General features: G+C 56.4%; 1 protein-coding gene across 7 annotated transcripts in view; it reads right to left on the bottom strand.

The window, feature by feature from the left end:
- Window positions 1-57: 57 nt before the first annotated feature.
- The window catches only part of TCOF1 (treacle ribosome biogenesis factor 1), a 38394-nt gene continuing 18781 nt past the window's right edge, over window positions 58-19670 (bottom strand). Inside the window, exons 14-28 of one of the 7 annotated variants that reach the window (XM_058720106.1) lie at window positions 18069-18206; window positions 17688-17873; window positions 17405-17608; window positions 17104-17244; window positions 14566-14676; window positions 10115-10301; window positions 8729-8847; window positions 7148-7261; window positions 6570-6816; window positions 5963-6048; window positions 5286-5466; window positions 2848-3396; window positions 1989-2086; window positions 1267-1310; window positions 58-456 (exon numbers count right to left, since the gene is read on the bottom strand). In XM_058720106.1, coding sequence (XP_058576089.1) covers window positions 1284-1310; window positions 1989-2086; window positions 2848-3396; window positions 5286-5466; window positions 5963-6048; window positions 6570-6816; window positions 7148-7261; window positions 8729-8847; window positions 10115-10301; window positions 14566-14676; window positions 17104-17244; window positions 17405-17608; window positions 17688-17873; window positions 18069-18206 — 2388 coding nt within the window. In that variant the 3' untranslated portion in view covers window positions 58-456; window positions 1267-1283. Of the gene's footprint in view, window positions 457-1266; window positions 1311-1988; window positions 2087-2847; window positions 3397-5285; window positions 5467-5962; window positions 6049-6569; window positions 6817-7147; window positions 7262-8728; window positions 8848-10114; window positions 10302-14565; window positions 14677-17103; window positions 17245-17404; window positions 17609-17687; window positions 17874-18068; window positions 18207-19670 lie in introns of those variants that run through there. The other 6 variants (XM_058720114.1, XM_058720121.1, XM_058720130.1 and 3 more) reach the window with 6 other exon arrangements.

Raw genomic sequence — 19670 nt, 5'->3', positions numbered from 1 at the left:
TTCCAAGAATAGGTCAGCTGCAAAACGTCTGTCCCCGATGCACTAGGAACTCCCACCTTTCCTTCAAGCCTTTTATTTTGAGTTGTTACAAAAAAACCACAAACAAAACAGGGAAAAAACTGATAGAGGAGGACAAGGCCTCAGCATCAGCCAGAGACCAGGGATGGAAGGAGCTGTAGGCTGGGCCTCGCTAGGTCTGCAGGGCAAAGAGGTGCAAAGTCCCGAGGCCTCTGTGCATGTTGTGTTTGAAGGGGGAGGCAGGTCACTTAAAAAAATATATATATATACTGTACACATCTATATGAAGCGTTCGGTGTCAGGACAGAAGTCAGACGTGGAATCAGTGAGTGGAGGTCACTGGATCTGGATGCATTTCCTCCTCTTCCTCCTCGGACCAGCCTCTCTGCAGGGCTCCCTCGCTCGGCCAGCACGGACACTGCAGCTGGCTGTCGTCTTCTGGGGAGGGAGGGAAGCTTAAAGATTCAATTCCAACCCATGGTGGGCAGAGGGCAGAGGCACGGGGCTGGTCACCGCCTGGCTAAGAAATCCCTGGGTGAGGGAAACACCCAGATGGAAGATTTCTGACCTTTTTCTCCGAAGAGAAGAAAACAAAAGCAAGACCTGGTATCTCTGATGCAGGGAAGGAGCATTAACCACAGAGGGCACTTGATGGCCCTGCCCGCATCCCAGGAACTGGGCTGAGTGCTCTAGCGATCCACTTAACCCTCACCACACCCAGGCAGGCTGGGCTACCCCCATTTCCAGGAGGCTGCTGGCTGCTGGGGCCGATCGGCCGGGTGGAACACTCAATCCCTCCTACCACCACCCCGAGAGTGAGCCCAGATCCCCAGGAATGGCCTGGCCTGACTAAACCGTCTTCCTCTGCCTCGGACGATGCCCTCAAAGTTACAAAATCAAAAGGAAAAGGAACTAGACAGTGGTGGGGAGAGACCAAGCCATATCTGACCTCAAACCTCATCCTCATATACAAAGAGGCACTAGCCCTGTGCCCAGCTCCTAAGGCATGAGCCGCGCAGGCACCCAGGGAGCCCCGTGTTGGTCACTGCCATTGCTGTTCTGGACTCTTCTGATTCTGCAGCTCTGACTTCTGGCATCACCTCGCTGGTCCCACTGACCTTGAGGGACGGAACCACTTTCTCCAGCCCGCCTGCCCGGCCCCCTGTGACCGCGCCAGATGCTAGAGCTGCCCTCCCACCCTCACGGGGGAGGGGAGGTCAGCAGGGATCCCCGGGCCAGGAAGCATACCTGTCCTCTTGTGCCCCTCACACAGTCTGCTCCGCTGTCTTCTTCTGTGAGGGAGACAAGTAGAAGCATGTACTGGAAGCATCTCCGCCCCGCCCCCCCATGCTGCCCTCACCGGGAGCGATACGATGGTTCCCTCCTGAGGATTCGTGGCTCCCCGAGAACAGATATAGGGGTCCCCAAGGGCAGGGATGGGGCCCCATCTGGCCAGGAAGGAGCCTGGGTCTCTGAGTAACAGATGCTCAGCTTTTCTAAGCACAGCTGAAGCCCCGCTGGCCGAGGAGAGAACTGCACCCATATAAGGGGTGGAGCCCCCTCCACTCCCACCTTACCTCATGTGATCGGTCTTTGGAACCCATAATTCTGTGGTGGGGATACCCTGCGAGCTGGGGTACACACATCCCAGGGAAGGTTTCCTCTCACCTCAGCCTACCTGGCTGGCCTCCAGCCTCCTGGGGGCTCTCCTTCACCCACCCCAAGAACATCCTTCCACCTCACAGACCTCACGGCTTCTACATGCACAGACCTTGTCCCTCCTCAGGTGGCACCTGCCTTCCCCTGGTCCTCTCCAGTGTGTCACAACCCACAAACCCCCAACCTCTGGACCCCAAGAATGGAAAGGGGGCAGGGACCAGGTCTGGTTCACCCCACCCATACTCTTGACATGCACAGGATGGGGTCTGGATCCTTTTTCTGGCCAGAGACCCCTGAGGAACTCACGCTACCTTTTTCTTCTTTTTCTTCTGGAATGGCGAGTCAGGGTCTTTGGTTGAGGCCTTTTTTGCTTTCTTCTTCTTTTCCTTTTTTTCCTTGTCTTTTTTTTCTAAGGAAAGAAAGTAAACCTCTTTAGTACCAGAAGCGGCGGGGTCAGTATGGAGACAGGGCAGGTCTCCAGGGTCCTAGAACCCACTCCTGCTGAAGCCAGGTCCCGGCTCTCCCCACACATCGGGGAACCATCCCATTTTTTTTTCAACGTTTTTTATTTATTTTTGGGACAGAGAGAGACAGAGCATGAACGGGGGAGGGGCAGAGAGAGAGGGAGACACAGAATCGGAAACAGGCTCCAGGCTCCGAGCCATCAGCCCAGAGCCTGACGCGGGGCTCGAACTCACGGACCGCGAGATCGTGACCTGGCTGAAGTCGGACGCCCAACCGACTGCGCCACCCAGGCGCCCCACCACTTGGACTATTTTAAACTCATTTTCTAAAACCTCTACACGTTTATTTTAAAAAGCTACATTCTACCCATAAATGGGAATGTCACCTAAGGTACAGGGCTAGCGTGGGGATGACAGGGGGTTCCACTGCATGCGGGCATGTACGGAGCTCGAGAGGGGGCCGCTTCTGGGAGCTCTGAGGGGAACCTGCTACCTAGGTGCCCGGGCCCCTGAGAAGCCGGATCATCGCCCCAGAAGTCAGAGCTGCTCTGGGGTCCAGTTCTGGCTTTGCCACTACCTGCCCGGGGGCTGCAAACAAACATCCCTCAGCCCTTCCCTTCTGTGCAACTGAGCGCTCGCCGGGGCTGGCCAAGCGGGGACCCGCTCTCAGCAGGAAGCGCGCTCCTGGCTGCGGTCCACCACTTACTCTTGTCGGATTTCTTCTTCTCTTTCTTGCTCTTGGGGTTGCCCTGGTCTCCACCCTCCACTTTCAGCGTCCCCGGCTCCCCTTCTGGCCTCTCCTTGGCCCCCTGAGAGCCAGGAGACTCTTTTTCCTTCTTCTCCTTGATGTCACCACTCGCTCCGGCTCTCTTGGATTTCCCCTTAGGAGTCCCGGAGGCCTTTTCTGGCGAGACTGCACCCTCCCCGCTTCCCCCGGCCACCGGCTGCTTCTTCTTCTTGCTCTTGGGGGCCCTGGCAGCCGTCTGGTCCCCCGACAGCTTCCGCTTGCGGCCCCCCCGGGCCTTCCTGCTGCTCTCCTTGGCGGCATCCGCAGCCTTCTTCCTTTCCTGCTCCAGCAGCTCCGTCAGGACCTTGACCACCGAGGCCTGGAGCTGGGCCTCGTTCAGAGGCCAGGGCTCGTTCAGGAGGCGCCGGCTGATGTCGCCCTGCAGCGCCAGCGTGGACGCTTGGGGGCTCCCAGCCTCCTTCTTGGGCTTCCGGGGCTTCTGAGGCGTGGGACCAGCCTGTCTTCTGCCTGTGGAGAGAGGATATGGGGTCACAGATCAGGGAGAGTCAGGAAACAGACTCACTGTATAAGAGCCAAGGGTCTAGGGACACGACCGACCTCCCCTGATGTGGTACAGACAGGGAAAGGGCAGCCCAGTGGTCACTCTGCCCCAGCGGGGTCTCCTGGCTCACACCTTTCCAGCAGCTTTTAACTTAGCTCTTTTCTTTACTGTTTTAAACTTCACTCTCTTGTCTCCTCACACGAAAAACCCGAGTCACGCTGGGGATGGAGAAAGACTCCAGAATGTTAATTGAGGAAGGGGCCTGAATCTGTCAACAGAACGCAAGGTCAGACAGGAGGGAGATGGTCTTGTCCAGTCAGAAGTCCAGAGCTGGGAGGCAAGGGCCTTGGATTCCAGGTCTGACTACCGCCTGGGGCTACGCTCCTCCCAGGGTCTCAGTCTCCCTGTTTGTAAAGTAAGAGCTCAGATGAACAATGAGGGCCCTATTCCAAGTCAGAGACTCACGGTGAAAGCTGGTCAGGGGACAGGGCAGCTTGGGGGGTGACGGGCATGCTGTATAAGCACGTGGCGGCTGACTAAGCAGGTTTGCTGCCTGCCAGAGTGACTTCTGGTACAGCCTTTGTTTAGAATTTTCCACGCCTCTGCTCTCCTTTGATAATTGTGTGCTGACTACACGTGTGAAAAAAGCCTTCCACAGCCCCCTCTAAAATGTCTCCCTGTCGCACCCGCCTCTCACAAAGAACACTGGGGAAGAAAGTGAGCAATGACTCCTCTGCTGACCCATGCCGGCAAGCTGCAGCTACAGCCACGGATGGGGTGTAGGTGGGGGCCGACGTCGGCAGTGTCCCAATGCTGCCCCTAACTTCCCAGGGGACTCGGCAGCTCTCTACTGTGTTCTGGGCTTCACGGGCACGAGAATGCCTACACGCAGGGCTCTGGAAGGTGCGCAGGTGACTTGGCCAAGCTCCACCTCACGGGGCTGGGGGCTGTGCCCCACAGCATGCACTGGGCCCAGGGAGCAAACTCTGAAGCGGCTCTGGCTCCAGGGCTGTGGTGGGCGAGGGGAGGTGGACACGGCAGGCTGAGCGGAGAGGGTCCCGGGACAGAGGGAGGCCCAATTCGGTCCTCTGCTGCTTCCTGGCAAAGGTCGGGGTTGGAGAAGGCAGCTGAGGAGGGCAGAGTTTTTGCTGGCAACCTCCTCCTCCAGAAGCCCACTTGTCTGCTTCCTGTCTACAAATACCCTGGAACACCAAAGCTGGGGACTGAATCCCTAGAGCTGGCCCAGGCATGCCCACCTGAGATCCCTGTCCCTTAGCCCTGGCAAGTCAGGGCTGGCTGATGCCCCTGGCCGGGTGACCTCAGCACTCTAGTCTGCCCTCATACCACGTGACTATTTTCTGTATGTGCCATGCCTTGACGCTGACTAGATGGATCTACCCTGTCCTGTGTTGTTTAGACACACAAGCCGAGAGTGGCCCAGGGTCTTGTCTGAGGCTTTACAACAAATCAGTCCATCACTGGGGGTCTCTGCCATGTGCTAGCAGCTTCTCCAAACGTGGCTCCTGCCTTTTGTCTGAGCTCCCGAGTCCTTACACCCCATACCACGAGCCCAGTTGTCAACAGACACAGCTAGAAAGAGCCAAGACTGCTCTAAGGCAGGGCTCACCCTACCAGATGCAACAGCATCCCACAAAGCTGGATAACCCGACTTCCAGGCTGTCTCGTATCATAACGGCCAGACACCTGGGAGTTGGGGCACCAGGCCCTGCTTGGAAAGGTCCTGGTGACACACAGAAACCCTATCGGTGGGACTATTCCTGAGGGAGAAAAAGAAGGGGCCCACTGCCTTGTCCCACCGGGTCCCACTGTGTCTTTCCTGTGGCCCTTGACTCACCTGTTTTAGGGGATATGGTGCCTGCTACTTGTTGGGGCTCCACTTGCTGCTTGCCGTCTGGGGCATCTTTGGTGGCGGGAGTAGAGGAAGCCGAGGGGTCGAGATCTGTCCTGGGAGTGGCCTTTGAAGCCTGGGAACTGGCCAGAGTTGGCCCAGGGGTCACATAACCTGAGAGGAGAGACTGAAGAAACCCACTGTGAACGAGGTTGGAACCCTGCCCCACCTAGCCCTGGAGCACAGGGCCTGCTGGGGTGCCCCTAAAGTCGGGCCACCCTGTCGGTGGTGGGCACATTACCCCTTTGTATGGGTCTCCTGCACTATTTTAATTAGTGCATTATTCTCGTCAGGCACATTTAAAAAGACAATTTCTTACAGCTAAGGCGAATGGAAAATCACTAGCGCTTGCCGTGTACAGAAGATAACCTTAAAGAAATCCCATCTGTTACAAAATATCTTTCCTTCCGGGACTCATCTAAAATCAAGGCAAGCCCTTTCTACAGACTCCGAGTCCACTATTCATGGCCTTAGGCTGAAAGAGAGCCTCAGCGGAGGAGACAGCCTGGCCTCGGGGACACCAGGCCCTGCCGCGGGGGATGGCTTCGGCCTAACAGGCATCAGGTGGCCTCGAGCTCCCGCCCCAAGGCCCCTGAGGTGCCAGCCCTCTCCCTGGCAGTTACCTGAGAGGGTGCCACCACCTCGTCCTCACTGGACTCTGCTGTGGTCTCCTCCACCAAGGTCTCCGTTGTGGAGGGGGCCGGACCTACTGGAGGAGCACAGGCACCCTGTTGGGAGGCCGGCTGCGTGGGGTGAGGCAGAGCCCTCCGGGAGGCCCCAGGAAGGCCTGAGATTTCCACACGCCCCCCGCCCTCCCACCCAAGGCTTTACCTGCTCCTATGACTCCCTTCCAGGGTCAACGGCTGTTTGCAGCCTTCTAAGTAAGACATCCAAATGCCAAAAACCTTCTGTTCTAATTCCTGAGGCCCTACTTCCGCTTCTCTGCTTTTCTGGGGGTGGGGAAGGGGGCATGCCCCTGGAATGTTGGGAGACCAGTTACGAGCCTGGTATGAAAAAGCTGGGAGTGGTCAAACAGCGGAGTCTGATATCACTTGGACCAACCTCCTCATGGGGTTGCACAGGTGGGGAAACTGAGGCCCAGCATGGGATGACTAGGCCCAGGATGCAGAACAAGTGAAGATCCAGAGCACAGGCCTGAACTCAGGGCTCCACCAGGCCATCACTCCCCTCCTCTGGGCCCGCCGAGCCTTCCCCTCCTGGGAACCTCACCCAGTCTGTGGGCCGAGGGGACCATCTGGGGCCCATCAGCATCCTCCTCACTCCCTGAAGAGCTGCCGCTGCTGTCCTCACTGTCGTTGGAGGTCTCAGAGGCCTTGGCTCTGGGGCGTCCTGCAGGGGTGGCCGTGGCCTGCTGGACCACAGGAACCTCAGGTTTCCTGAACTTGTTGGTCACTTTGGCCTCCACACGGGCTCTCTGGGGACTCATCACAGGGAGTGTTCCCAGAGCACCGTCAACCTAATTTGGTGAAAAAAGAGAGTGGAAGGAAAAAAAAGAAGGGAAATAAGTCTTGGTGCCTCCTGAACACCCAGTTTCCCTACGGCTAGGCGACTGTTAGCTGCTTTGCACCCAGGCCTCAGCCCTCCCACAGATGCTCAGACCAAGGGAGCAGAGAGTGCGGGGTATGGGGACGAGACAAGTGTACACGTCACAGTCACACGGCAGGCAAATGCTGGCCCTGGGACTCGGGCCCCTTCCTGGGCCCTCCCTTCTGCGCTCTGTAATCGTTCATCACTGTCCCCTCCAGGGTGGGGCCTGGCCCCAACACCACCCGGCTCCCCCAGCTCACCCCACTTGAAGACGGGGTCCTGGCAGCAGGAGGCTGGGCCTCACTGGCTTTCTGGGCAAGGACCTTCAGGGCGGCCTGAGTCAGCGGGAGGTGAGCAGGGTTCCTCTTTGTCACCTGTGGACAGCCACAGGCAGCCCTGAGACTCCCGAGTTCTTAGGATGCCATCTATGCCATGCCCTGGACAGATACTGGCTGGCACGGGAGGGGACCTGTAACCGCACAAGGAGCCATGGGGCTGGAGTGGGGACTGAGGGACAGTCAAAGGGGCAATGCCACCATGTGGGCAGAAAATGGGGCCAGGCTTCAGGTTATAAGCTAATCGTATCGTTCTCAGAGGATCCAAAGGCTTCTAGCCCAGGGGTCGGAAGCAGCTGGGCCCCTACCCAAAGTCCCCCAACCCAATCCGAAGCCTTCACAATGGACAAGTCTCTAGCTGGGTGGCTGCAACAGCCTCCTCAAAGTCTCCCTGGTGCCTGCCGCTCCTGCTTCCCACATGCGCCAGCAGTCGGGGAGAGAGAACTGGAAGAGAGCTGGGCAGGGCTCCCCCTGAAAACCTCCAGGCCCCCTCTGCTGCCAAGTGGCCCCCACCATGGCCTGTCCGGACCGGCCCCTCTTGCCTTACTGCTTCCTCCGTCTCTTACCCCCAAGCACCTCCCCTGAGGGTCCCATTATCTGCGTTTCCCTGGCTGGAGAACTCCCTGGCTCGCCTGCTTCTCTAGCCTCCTTGGGGAGGCCAGTCCTGCCGATCCTTCCTAAAGCGGCCCATCCCGTTGTTCTCTAGCTTATATTCTTTCCTTCAAGCACCCACCAGTTGGTGAGTACTTTTATTTTCTGGCGTCCTCGTTTGATGGCCTGTGAGGGTAGGGATGCTCCCTGCCTTCTTCCTGCTGCATCCCCAGTGCCTGGCACCATCTGCTGGCTGAACGGCCGAATGGGTGCAGGCTGTTGGGTGCAGTGACCGCAGCCCAGCCACCCACCCAACACCCGTGCTCCCTCCTGCCCTCTCAGAAGGGATGAGGCGCAACGGGACAGAAAAACTAACCGCTATGGCCCCAGGAGCAATGGACCGGCTGTGAGGAGACCTGGGTTCGGGCCCTGAATAATCCTGGACAAATCTCAACTGTCTTGTTGAAGGGCAGCACTCAGCTCCGTTGTTTGAACAGCGAGCCATTAACTCTACCCTGCTCAGGCTTCTGGATTTAGGCAAAGACCCAACAGAAATGCACTGAAAGTGGTGAAAGCTAGGAAGTCACCGCTATCCACGCTACAAAAGTGCAAGGTTTGTTCCTGGCAATTCCGAACTGAGAGAGAAAAAGAAACCAAAAGCACAGCCGAGCCAGAACGGCTGCCAAGGGGTGCACGGGGCAGCGCCAGCTCGGCCCGGACACCGTGCTTCGGACGACGCTTCCTCCTAGCTCAAAGGAATCCAGGAACCCGGTCAGGGCCGGGGGGGGGGGGGGGGGGCGGTGGACAAAAGCAATGGCAGTCCCACCCAGCAGCATGTGCGGGTACCAAGGGGACAGAGGGCCCCTCACCCCTGCTGGCCTGCACAGCCCTCCCTCTCCCTCGCCTGCCAGGTACCTGAGCGACTGGTGCCTCCTGTTTCTTGCCTTCCGACACCCGACCGGACGCCTCACTGCTGCTGGCTCTGACAGCGGGCCTTGGGTGGGCCACGAGCGTGGTCGCGTTTGTTCTAGTGGCTGAGACGGAGCGGAGCAGGATGTAAGTCAGTGCACGCAAGAGCGATCCCCGATATCAGCCTGGGGACCTGGCCCAGGGCTCATGTCATCCACAGAAGCCTGTGTAATGCCCTCCCTCAGTCTTGCACGGAGGAGCTGTCACCATCTCACGTTACAAGCTCAGGGTGCTGTGGCAGTGACCCCAGGATTTCCCTTTGCCCCTTCCCATTCTTCTGTCTTCGACGATGCCCCCCTCAGCTGGCCAGGCCACTACTTTGAGTAATGGTGGGGAGCACCGGTACCAAATGGGACTCTGTGCATTTAGAAGAGTCTCAACAATAGCACGGTCATCCGCAAAGGCTCAGGTCCACGTGTTCACCGTAGCACCATTCGTGCTAGTCCCAGAGCCCCCAGACAAAACCTTTCGCTCCCTCTAGTACGGCCCTGCCTACGTAAACTAGGCTAAGTCCACCCAAGGGACTGCCTTGTGGCCAGCAGGCATCCCATGGTAAATACGTAACGTCAAAATATGTAAAAATTCCTGAGGGTAACATACAGTATGATCTCACTTTACAAAAACACATACAAAGTTTAAGTTTTTGTAAAGTTAACAGCTATAAAACATCAACAATTATTCCAGACAGTGGGGTTACAGGGACACTCTTTCTTTTGTGCTGCTCTGTGTTTAATTAGCCTACCAAGATCAGGTATTATTACTATCTTCACAAAAAGCATTACAATATTAACCACTTTCCTGATGTCGTTGGTCGTACCACAGATTCTCAGAAGTAAAAGAAACCCCAGATATGGCACTATCTCCCCCTGACAGATGCAATCCTTGCCTACAACGGTTGGCTGGGGATCACCTAACCCTCCTTACATACGAGCAAGAACAGGAGGCTCACTACCATTCGCCCTGTTCAGGCCGTCATTCACTACAAAGCCCTTCCTTAGATTATGTACAAACTTGCTCTGCAGCTCCTAGCCACTAGCGTGGGTTCCACCCCTTGGAGTCGGCACACAGAAGTCATGGCAAATACTCCTCCAGAAATGGAGATCGGAGGTAGTTCCTTATAGGGATGAACCAAGCCCCGCCTGAGCAACATGCTGTGTTGACTCTGTCAGCATCCTCTCCCCTCCGGGCCTCGATGGGGTCTGTGCGTGTGGATGTGCTGGCTGGTGCATGCGTGTGTGCGTGCGTACGTATGTTACGTGCCGGCGGTCCCTCCCAGGTGAGCCTGGCAGGTGCGGCAGGGGAGTCAGCCCTGCGTTACAGGCCTGTGCTCACCGGGAATGGAGCACTGCGTAGCAGGGATCACATCCTCATCCTCGCTCTCAGAGGAGGAACTCCTGGCTGTGCTCTCCGAGGCCCGGGCCTTCCTCGGGGTGTTTGCAGCTGGGGCTTGTGTGGCGGTAGCAGCTGGGCCAGCTGGACTACGATTAGGGTCGACAAAAATCAGAGGGGGTTTAATCACCTTGAAAAACAAAAACAAAACATACCCCCCGAGTGATTAAAGGCTTGGCCAGGCAAAGGGGAAGTTGGGTGGGGGTTTACAGGGCAAGGGGTCCAGAGAGCTCAGGGCTGCTGGGAAGGCAGAGGCCATTCCAGCCGCCCAGGGCACTCCCGGCTCACCCTCAGGCCATGAACCTGCTAAGACCTGCACAGTACCTCATGGCTCAATAGGAGCCCACTGGACCTTCACAGGAACCCCTGAGGTCAGCAGCAGAAACTCCATTGTACAGATGAGAAAACTAAGCTCAGAGAGGAGAAAAGAACTGCCCAAGGGCGCACAGCTTAACTGAAACACAGCCAGGGCCAGATGCCCGCCCAGCAGGGTGCTCTAAGCACCACGCCCCTCGGCTGCCTGGGCCCTAACACACATTCACCTGAGGAGCTGTGCATCCTCGAGCTGCCCCCACCCCAGAGACTCTGATGCGGCTTCCTGAGACGTGGCCCAGGGTGCCGCCACCCAGCGACACAGAGCCAATGTCTTCAACAAACAAACCGCACGGGGGAAATACCCAACACATTAAGACCTAAGGGACTCCATGGAACACACCAGATGTAAAGAGTATTACTCATGAGACAATCCGGGAAATGGAGACACTGACTTTGTGGGTCAGCTTCTCAGGGGTGATGTTGGATGGTGGCTGTCCTTTAAAAAAAAGGAAGCCGGGGTACTGGGGAAGGAGCGGAGGGTTTGCGTGAAGCGAGCCTGGTCACGAATGCAGACCCGCTGAGGCTGGGGAAGACACGTGGGGGGTTCTTTGATGCTGTTCTATCTTTGGGCAGGCTTTCCATCTTCCAGCGAGACAGCAAAAGACAAGAGAAAGCGGCAGCTCCTCGGGATCCCGCGGACCAGGCTGGGGTCACAGCTCCAGTGGATATGCCCACCGCTCGCACGCGCACGTCGCACGCATGGAGCCAGGAGTCAGGCCGCCAGATGAGCCCACCTTCCACCCTCGGGTCAGACTCGGTCTGAGCTCCACTCCCTGTCTGGCCTGGGGGGAAACACAGGAAGCAGGAGCAGCAGGAGGAAGTTGCCCAAGGCCGACGTCTAGGGCCCAGTCTTGCCCACCTCCAGGGCGCAGGGGGGCAGTGGGAGAGGCACCGTGAAAAGTAAAGCAGAGGGGTAACCGTGGAGGGTGGAAGCTTTGCTGGGCTGGGGCCCTTCCTACCCTTGCCAAACAGCCTCCCCCGCGGCTGCTCTGATCTGCCACTTCCAGAGCCTGCCTTCCCACATGATGAAAGAGAGAAGGATGGAAAGTGGGAGAAGGCTTACAGTTGAGGGAGGGGGGATCTATATATATGTGAGAAGACAGAAGAACAGATTGTCGGGGATGAAGAGAGGCACCGAACGCACCAAGGCAAACAATAGCGTCTGGGATGTTAAAAGCAGCTCGGCAGCAAACGCCTCCTCCTCCCTGCTCCACCTGCCCACATGGCCTCTGGGCCGGGGGCGGCGCAGGGGGCCTGGCTCGGAGGGCAGGGACACGACAGTAGTCCAGTGGCAGTGGATAGTTGAAAAGGTGGGTCATGCAACCCACAGATGAGGGGAAACCCGCCTCTGATCCTCCCTCTGCCAGACTTCACCATGTGGCCCAACCCCTGAGCTTCGTGGGCCTCAGTTTCCCACCTGTTGAAAGGGCTATTAGTAATCCCAGCCTGGGCTTGCTCACCAGAGGGGCTCTGATTCGCTTTGGAAACTGCAAAGCACAGCATACACATACAGAGGTGACAGTCAAAGACTCACTGGAAGCTGAGGCAGCCTGAACGTTAGGCTGGGCCGCCCTGTGGGCACCAAGGTCCCAGAGGGAATGCAGGGACTCCCTTCCCACTGCAGAAGCAAACCTGGGGATCTTCTGTCAGAGCTGAGCTCTCCAACTGTGCCCTCATTCCAGTCTGCGGCAGAGTGGGGGAGGGGGCCCGACTAGCCCAGGCTGTTAACCCCGCGGGGGGGGCGGTGGGCAGGGGAGAACAGAGCCAAGAAAGCACCCCAAGAGCCTCAGAGAACTGCCTGGGGCTAGTTAACAGGTCCTGGGTCAGCCCTGCCCTAAGGGGCCAGGAAATCCCACCCTCCAAGGAGGAGCCTGGAGCTTCGGTGGTTCACCAGCCCCCAGGGAATGTCACCCCATGGGCTGAGAAGGCTGAGGCTCAAGAGAGGGCAAGTGGCCTCACTCAGGGTGACCAGCAAACTGCCAGAGCCGTACTGGAAGTTAGTTCTCCAGGCACCAGACAGGAGCTCCTTCCAGGACGAACCATGCCAGGGCTCCCACCTAATGCCCTAATTTAGCTCCTTACAGGCCTTGTTCTCTGACTCCACCTGAAACTCTGAAGGCAGGGCTTATGTCTTCTTAATACAGTGCCTCCCCAGACCTAGCACAGACCCTGGCCTGGGGTTAGCAATTGCCAGCACCACAGGGCTGAGCCACAGACCACCCCCAGGAATTCCTCTCAGAGAAAGAGGCTGGACCCCATCCCTGCAGGTGGGGAGACTGAGGCACAGTGAGGGAGCCTGGGAATGGAGTCACAATCCCCTCCCCACCTCCCAGCCTGAGGCTCTGCCCACTACCCTGGCACCGATCCCTTTTCCCCACTGATGGGCTAATAATAAAGACAGAGTGAAACTTGTCAATAGAGAAGTGCTTGACAAATGCATAATAATGATAATAATCAGCGCGCTGAGGACGGAGGCGCTAAAAACCCCCAGTCAGGAGGAGGCTGCGGCTTCCCCAGGCTGTGCCGTCTTCCCTGAATCCTAGGGAAACGCGCAAAATGTCAACTTTTGTCCTTCTTTTTTAACAGGGACTCCAGAATCTTCAGGACTAACGTACCAATTAAATGGTTCAGTTTAAGCGTGATGTTCATGGTAATTGTGTTAGTCCACCCCCGCAGAGGAGGGCGAGGCGGCCCCCTCCCTCCCAGCTGTCCCGATCCGGAGCAGAGAAGGCACAGAGAAGGCGGCCTCGTAAGGGTGCCATGGAGAGCTAGAGGGCAATGCTGAACCGCCTTCCTCCTTCCCTGGAGAGGAGTGGGGAGGCAGTGCTGGGCAGCGGGCAGAGCCCGGACGGCCTGGGTTCAAACGCCAGGTCTGTCCACTTGGCACTGGCCGTGTGATGCTGGGGTGGGTCGCTCGACTTCTCTGAGCCTCATTCCTTCCTCCCTAAAATGGGAATAAAAGAGGGACCTACCCTCACAGGGCTGTTGTAGGAATCACACAGAATAACGAAGTACGGCATTTAGCACAGTGCTTGGCACACACACAGTGACCAACAACGTCGGATGTAGCCATTCATCAGGATTTTTACAATCCTTGCTACCGAGAAGAGAAAGGCAGTGAACCCCGTGCCCCACCACTCGGGGTGTGCAAGCACATGTGAACTTGCTGATGGAGTGGTCAGCACATGGTATGGTATGCGCGGGAGACTGTTAAGGAGACCCCACTCATCTGGTAACTGGAGGACTTGCGTCCCTGAGGGGACCTGGCAGAAGCTTCTAGGCACTTGGGGCTAGAGGACAAAGGGCAATTTTAGAAATTGCTAGAAAGGCTGGGGTTCAAACAGGTCTGAACACCAGTCTTGTAGACTTAGGAAGCTGGGGAGACCCGGGGGGCTTGGTCCCAACCTCACGAGTGCAGCTGGGGAGGGCTTGGGGTGCAGCAGAGCACGTGAACGTGTGCCACAGGTGCGCCAGCACGGTCTGCCCCCTGGCTTCAGACAAACCCCGTGGGGAAGGCTCCCAGGGCCACACACGAAGCAGAGACACAGGGAGGCAGGGGGCCGGCGTCTACCTCCGCCTTGGCTTCTTATGGGTCATGGGTATCTGGGGAATTGACTTCAACTCACTGGGCTCTGACTCCTGACACAGCAAATGGGCAAAAACACGTGCCCTCCTACAGCAGAGCACAGACGCAGGAGAGGGACTGTTACTCTGCCTGCTTCCAGTGGAAACGTCTGGGCCTCAGAATGGTTAAGGTGTGCCCGTGGTCACGGAACTGGTGGCTGGGAGAGCTGGCGCTGACCCTACACTGGCTCTGAGGCCTAATGTTCAAGGATGCTCTGTTGCCCACCTCCCAGGAGTTACCGTGAAAATGAATGTATCAAAACAAAGGGAAGAGTCCAGGAAATTGTGAAGTGCCGTTTAAATGGCAAAGAGCTGCCCTCGCCCCCACTCCGCCCACCCGAGGCCCACTGCCCTGTTCTGAGTCTGCAGCATCTCAAAGAGAAGGCAGGGCCTACCTGACTGGCCGGGAGCTCCTCGCCACTGCTCTCCGAGGACCCTCTGGCATTCTTCTCTGGACGTGCTGGGGCCAGGGTCTTGCTTCTGGCAGTTTTGGAGTCACTCTCCTTCTGAGGGGACAAGCAGACGGGTAGGGGAGAGAAGGTGTTAGCTGAGGGGGACCACAGCCAGTAAGCAATGACCCTCACACACGCTGGCTGTCCACGGAAGGCAGCACGGCCCCTTACTACATGCACAGGAGGACAGCTGCCGGCTTGGCCTGCCCCATAGCCAGTGGAAACACAGGCTTCCACTCTGCGAACACCCCTTCCCGAGTGTACTCTGACTTGAAAGGGACGCGCGAGTCAGACCCACTAAAAGCTGAGGGCTGGAGTGCTGTTGGCCAGGCGTCTGAATGAGGACAGAGCAGCCCAGGATGAGGTTGCAGAGGTGAGCCAGCAGCCCCAGCACAGCTCACATCTGGCTGTAACACCCCCAGGGAAAGGCAGGAGCCAGCTGGAGGTGGCCCAAGGCTGCCATCCCCTCCTGCCAGGCCAGGCATACACGAGGAAGGCTGGCTGGGCAGAAGCTGCTGTCGGGGGGCCAGAGGAGCAGGCACCGGGGGAAACGAGCTCAGGGGAGCCCAGGGCAGGGCAGAGGCCCCTCTTTACTACTCAGCCCAGCACCAAAGTGGCTGAGCCACCTAGGTTGCCCGAATCCAATTTCTCAAGAGACACTAGAAGATCCCGAAAATGGTGTCACTTCCTAATCTTTAAATGGGTCAGCTACAACCCACGCTGTAACTGCCATGCCCCCATGTGTTCCTTGCTAACAGAACCCCAACTCTGCTCTGGTAGTCTCTCTGCCCCCCACCAGGCTCTGAGGAGGGTGGCCCTTTCTCCCAGCCAATCACAGAACCACAAGACCCTTACCAATGAGCAGTTTGGGGTTGGTTTTTTTTTTTTTTTTTTTTGGTCAGGGGAAGTACATGTCCTAGATCTGGACAAGGAGATAAGGGGTAAGGAGGTCAGCTGGGGGACTTCCTAGCTTTTCTGGAGGTGCTGTAGCCCTGCCCCGACAATGAGGCAGGTAGAGCGTAAGAAATCGAGGTTACCAATGATGCCGAGCTGAATGGACCACCTTTAGAGCAGTGTTACCCCAAAACGTTGTACCCAAAAATAGGAGATGGCCAATCCCCTTTAAGCTCTTGCAGTTAGGTTTTCTCCTGAAGATTCAGATGTCCTGATACAGGAAACCACTTGAAACTTAAAAAACAAAAACACACCAAGATACTGCATGTCTAAACACGGCCGGGACCCTTGTGTCTTAGTCTGGCACTGAGGCCCCCCAAAAATGGTACTGGTAACGAGCAACTAGAAGTGAGTATTGCCTACAGGATGGCTGGCCTTTGTGGAACACACCCGACTTCACATCCTTTCCCCTTGGCAACCCCTGCCCTCGGGCCCCAGAGTGCCTAGCTCCACTTTTTTGTCTGGTGAACCCCTGGTCTTCCTTCAAGTTCTGCTCAATCATCTCTTTTGGCCTCTCAGAGACCTGTTCTCCCAGTTCTATCGGACAGAGCACTACCAGAATATTCCTCAATAATACAGCCACTTCATCTTGCCCTACTGACTACAAGTCCCACTGAGGGCAGGGCCAACATCTTTTATCCCTCTATGTCTACCAGCAAGAGAGGGCACTCGTAGTTGGTCTCATGCATTGAAGGCAGAAGTCAGTGCTAGGAGTGCTCAACAGACTTCTTGGTACTTGTTTTACACGTGAAGAAAACAGGAATCTAAGAGGGGATGGGGCTCAGCCTGGCACAGCGATTCCCCTTAAGAAATGAAGATCTGGGGGCAGCTGGGTGGCGCAGTCGGTTAAGCATCTGACTTTGGCTCAGGTCATGATCTCATGGTCATGAGTTCGAGCCCTGCGTCAGGCTCTGTGCTGACAGGTCAGAGCCTGGAGCCTGCTTTGGATTCTGTGTCTCCCTCTGTCTCTGCCCAACCCACTCGCCTTCTGTCTCCGTCTCTCTCAAAAATAAACATACATTAAGAACAAAAAACCAAAAATCAACACAAAGATCTGGCCACCCGAAGGGTACATTTCTACAAGGTCACAACTGGCTGCTGGAGCTGACAGGGACCGTGTTCCTAGATGGGGCAAGAGCTCTCCAGTTTGCCCTGGCTGCCACCACCCGCTATGGTCTCTCCTGACACTGAGGCCTATGTACATCATTTCCAGCACATGTCTGAGCCCGAGAAGTCCTGGAGTTTGTCCCCCTGGACTTCTACAGGACACAGCTGCTCCTGCTCCATTCTGCAAACAGAAGGAAGACCGTCCCGGAAAAAAAAGTTGGTTCCTCATTCCCTCCCTCTCTCCACTCCCCAGGCTTCACACCAGATGAGCTCTCCGTGGAGAGATGTACACGCCTACATGAGGGCCCAGGTGAGGGACGGGACTCCCTCCAGCTCCCCAGGGGACGCATGGTACCTGCCTCCCAGTCCAAGCCTCCTTAAGACTCCCTGTGACATCTCTGGATTCTTGGCCTCATTTACCTTGGCAGGAGTCGTTGGCCTAGGCTTCTGTGGGGCCGGTGTGTCCACTCGTGCTGGGGGGGCCTTGGTAGATTTAGGAGTGCCTGCGACACCTTTCGTCAGGGAGGCCTTGCTCTGGGGGGGGTTTACAGCAGGTTTCACCTAGAGACATGGAAGACAGCAGGTGGGATAAGGATCCGGGAGTCACAGCCTCGATCTGGTCTTCGTTCCTCACCTGGCCCCGAACCCAAGTTCTGAGCGAGGAGTGGGTGGCAGTGGCTCAGAGGCCCCGCGTGGCAGCCGCCTCCTCGTTAGGCCTCACCTGGGCTGGTGCCGCCGCCTCCTCCTCCTCCTCACTGTCAGACTCCTCCTCACTGCTGCTCTCCGAGCCCTCCTCTGGCTTCCTGGCCTGGGTGGCCACGGCTCCTGACTTCCCGGGGGAGACTGCTGCAGCCCCTTTCCTGGCGAACCCCTTGCCAGGGGCTGAGGCAGTTCTGACCTGGGGGGTCTTCCCCGAGGGCTTCGCCTGGAGTGAGAGAAACAGAGTCAGGGGAGGGAGTGAAAGGGACAGCACGGGGCTGCTCTCGGTCCTCCCCGGGCCTCACCTGAGCGGGGGCTCCCCCGTCACTGTCTGACTCCTCTTCGCTGCTCTCCGAGCCCTCTTGTGGGCCCCCGACTGGCCCCGGCTGGGCCTGGGCTGCCGTGGCCACTGCTTTCCCCAGAGCTGCCACAGACCCCTGGCCCCTCACTGAGACAGCATTGCTCTGGGGGGTTCTTGCTGTTGGCTTTACCTGAATCGTGAAGAGGTAAGTGTATTGGGGAAGGAAGTCGATGACAGGGTTCCACTTCGATTAAGCCCCACCCACGATGTGACCGTACGGAAGTCCCTTCCGCCCGCGCAGGGCCCTTGTCCAGGAGGAGGCAACTGCTTGGTCCTCCTCTCCACCCCACCTCTGGCACCTCCCGGGGCTTCTGGTCCCCCTTGCCTTGGCCGGGGACTCCTGTTTGGCGTGAGCTGCTGCAGTGGCCACTTTTCCGGGAGCAGACGCTGCCCCTTTGGCTGAAGCTGTTCTGGTGGAAGCTGGGTTGGCTTTGGTCTGTGGGGTTTTCGCTGAGGTCTTCACCTAGAAGGAGAAACAGGGATGACAGAACGGACAAGGTGAGGTGCAGCAGGGTGGTTAGCCAAGAACATGGATTCTGGAGTCCGAGGCCCGAGCTTGGATTCTTGTTCCTCCATTTAATGGCTGTGTGAAGTTGGGCAAATCATTGACCTCACTGGGCCTCAGTTTCCTCCTCTGTAAAATGGAGGTCATAACAAGGCCCACCCACAGGTTTATTATGAGGATTAAATGACCGATTCATAATGTTTAACATGGTGCCTGGCACATAATAAGCATTCCTATAAACTTATTATCGTGAGCACTTTTCTTAATGTTAGTTAAGTACAAGCCTACCCAGAGCACAGGTGTTTTCCAGGCCCCTTTTCAGCTAGGCAGCCATGAATTTAACTTCTGGCTAACAGAATGGAAGTTGAGGACACGATTCGACATCCTTACACATGCAAAAAACATGTGTCTTCTTCCTCCCAACTGGAAGAAATGCTGAGGTAACAGCTGGAGCTCAAGCAGCCATCTTAGTCTATGAGGTGGGAGCCGACACTCAGCATGGCAGAACAAGATAGAAAACCACTGTTGTTTCTTCCATTTCACCTAATCTTAGCGGCTATCCAGGTGATCCCCAAAAAGCCTGTTGGGGTATCCAAGCAAACACAGACTAGAGAGATGAGAGCAACAAAGAATAAAATCTTTGTGAAATTGTTGGTAAGAGTATGAAAGCAAAGCCTGTTGATGTAAAGTAGAATGAGGAATTTGACAGCCTGTCTAGGCCCCTGCCTCATTCAGAGAGGCCACCTAATCAGTGACATCCCCCACAGCCCAGCTTCCCTCATCCACACAAGACCAAGTAAAATTAAGAATCAGGACTTCAAGAAAGAAAACCCTCTAGAGCACAGACTGTGTCTGATAAAGGTCAAGATGCTCATCAGCACCAAAAAGTCATCCTGAGGGGAGTAATGTGTTTTACATACATTTAAGAAAACAAAAGACACCAGGACAAAGTTGACCTAACAAGTCTCAGTAAACTTAAAAGGGCTGAAATCATACCAAATATGTTCTCCAGCCACAATGGGATCAAAATAGAAATCAACCACAAAAAGTAATCTGCACAGTCCCAGATATTTGGAAATTAACCCACTTCTAAATAACCCATGGGTCAAAGAATAATAAAAAACCCAACATTTCAAAATTCATGGAATAAAGTTAATGCAGTCCTTACAGGGAAATTCACTGCATTAAACACTTACATTAGAAAAAAAGGAGAAGGACCCGGGTGGCCTCCAACTGCTTTTTTCTGCTCAGGTCATGATCTCATATTTTGTGAGATGGGTCCTGAGTAGGGTGTAGGGCTTCATGATGTCAGTGGGGAGCGGGGGGGCGGTATGTGTGTGTTCCACTAGCCTGCTTAGGATTTTCTCTCCCTAACCAGCCCCCCCACCCTCTTGTGTGCACTCTCTCCAAATAAATACGTGA

This window comes from Neofelis nebulosa, chromosome 1 (genome assembly GCF_028018385.1).
Source record: "Neofelis nebulosa isolate mNeoNeb1 chromosome 1, mNeoNeb1.pri, whole genome shotgun sequence".
Taxonomy (NCBI): Eukaryota; Metazoa; Chordata; class Mammalia; order Carnivora; family Felidae; genus Neofelis; species Neofelis nebulosa.
This window is presented reverse-complemented; position numbering and strand designations above follow the sequence as displayed.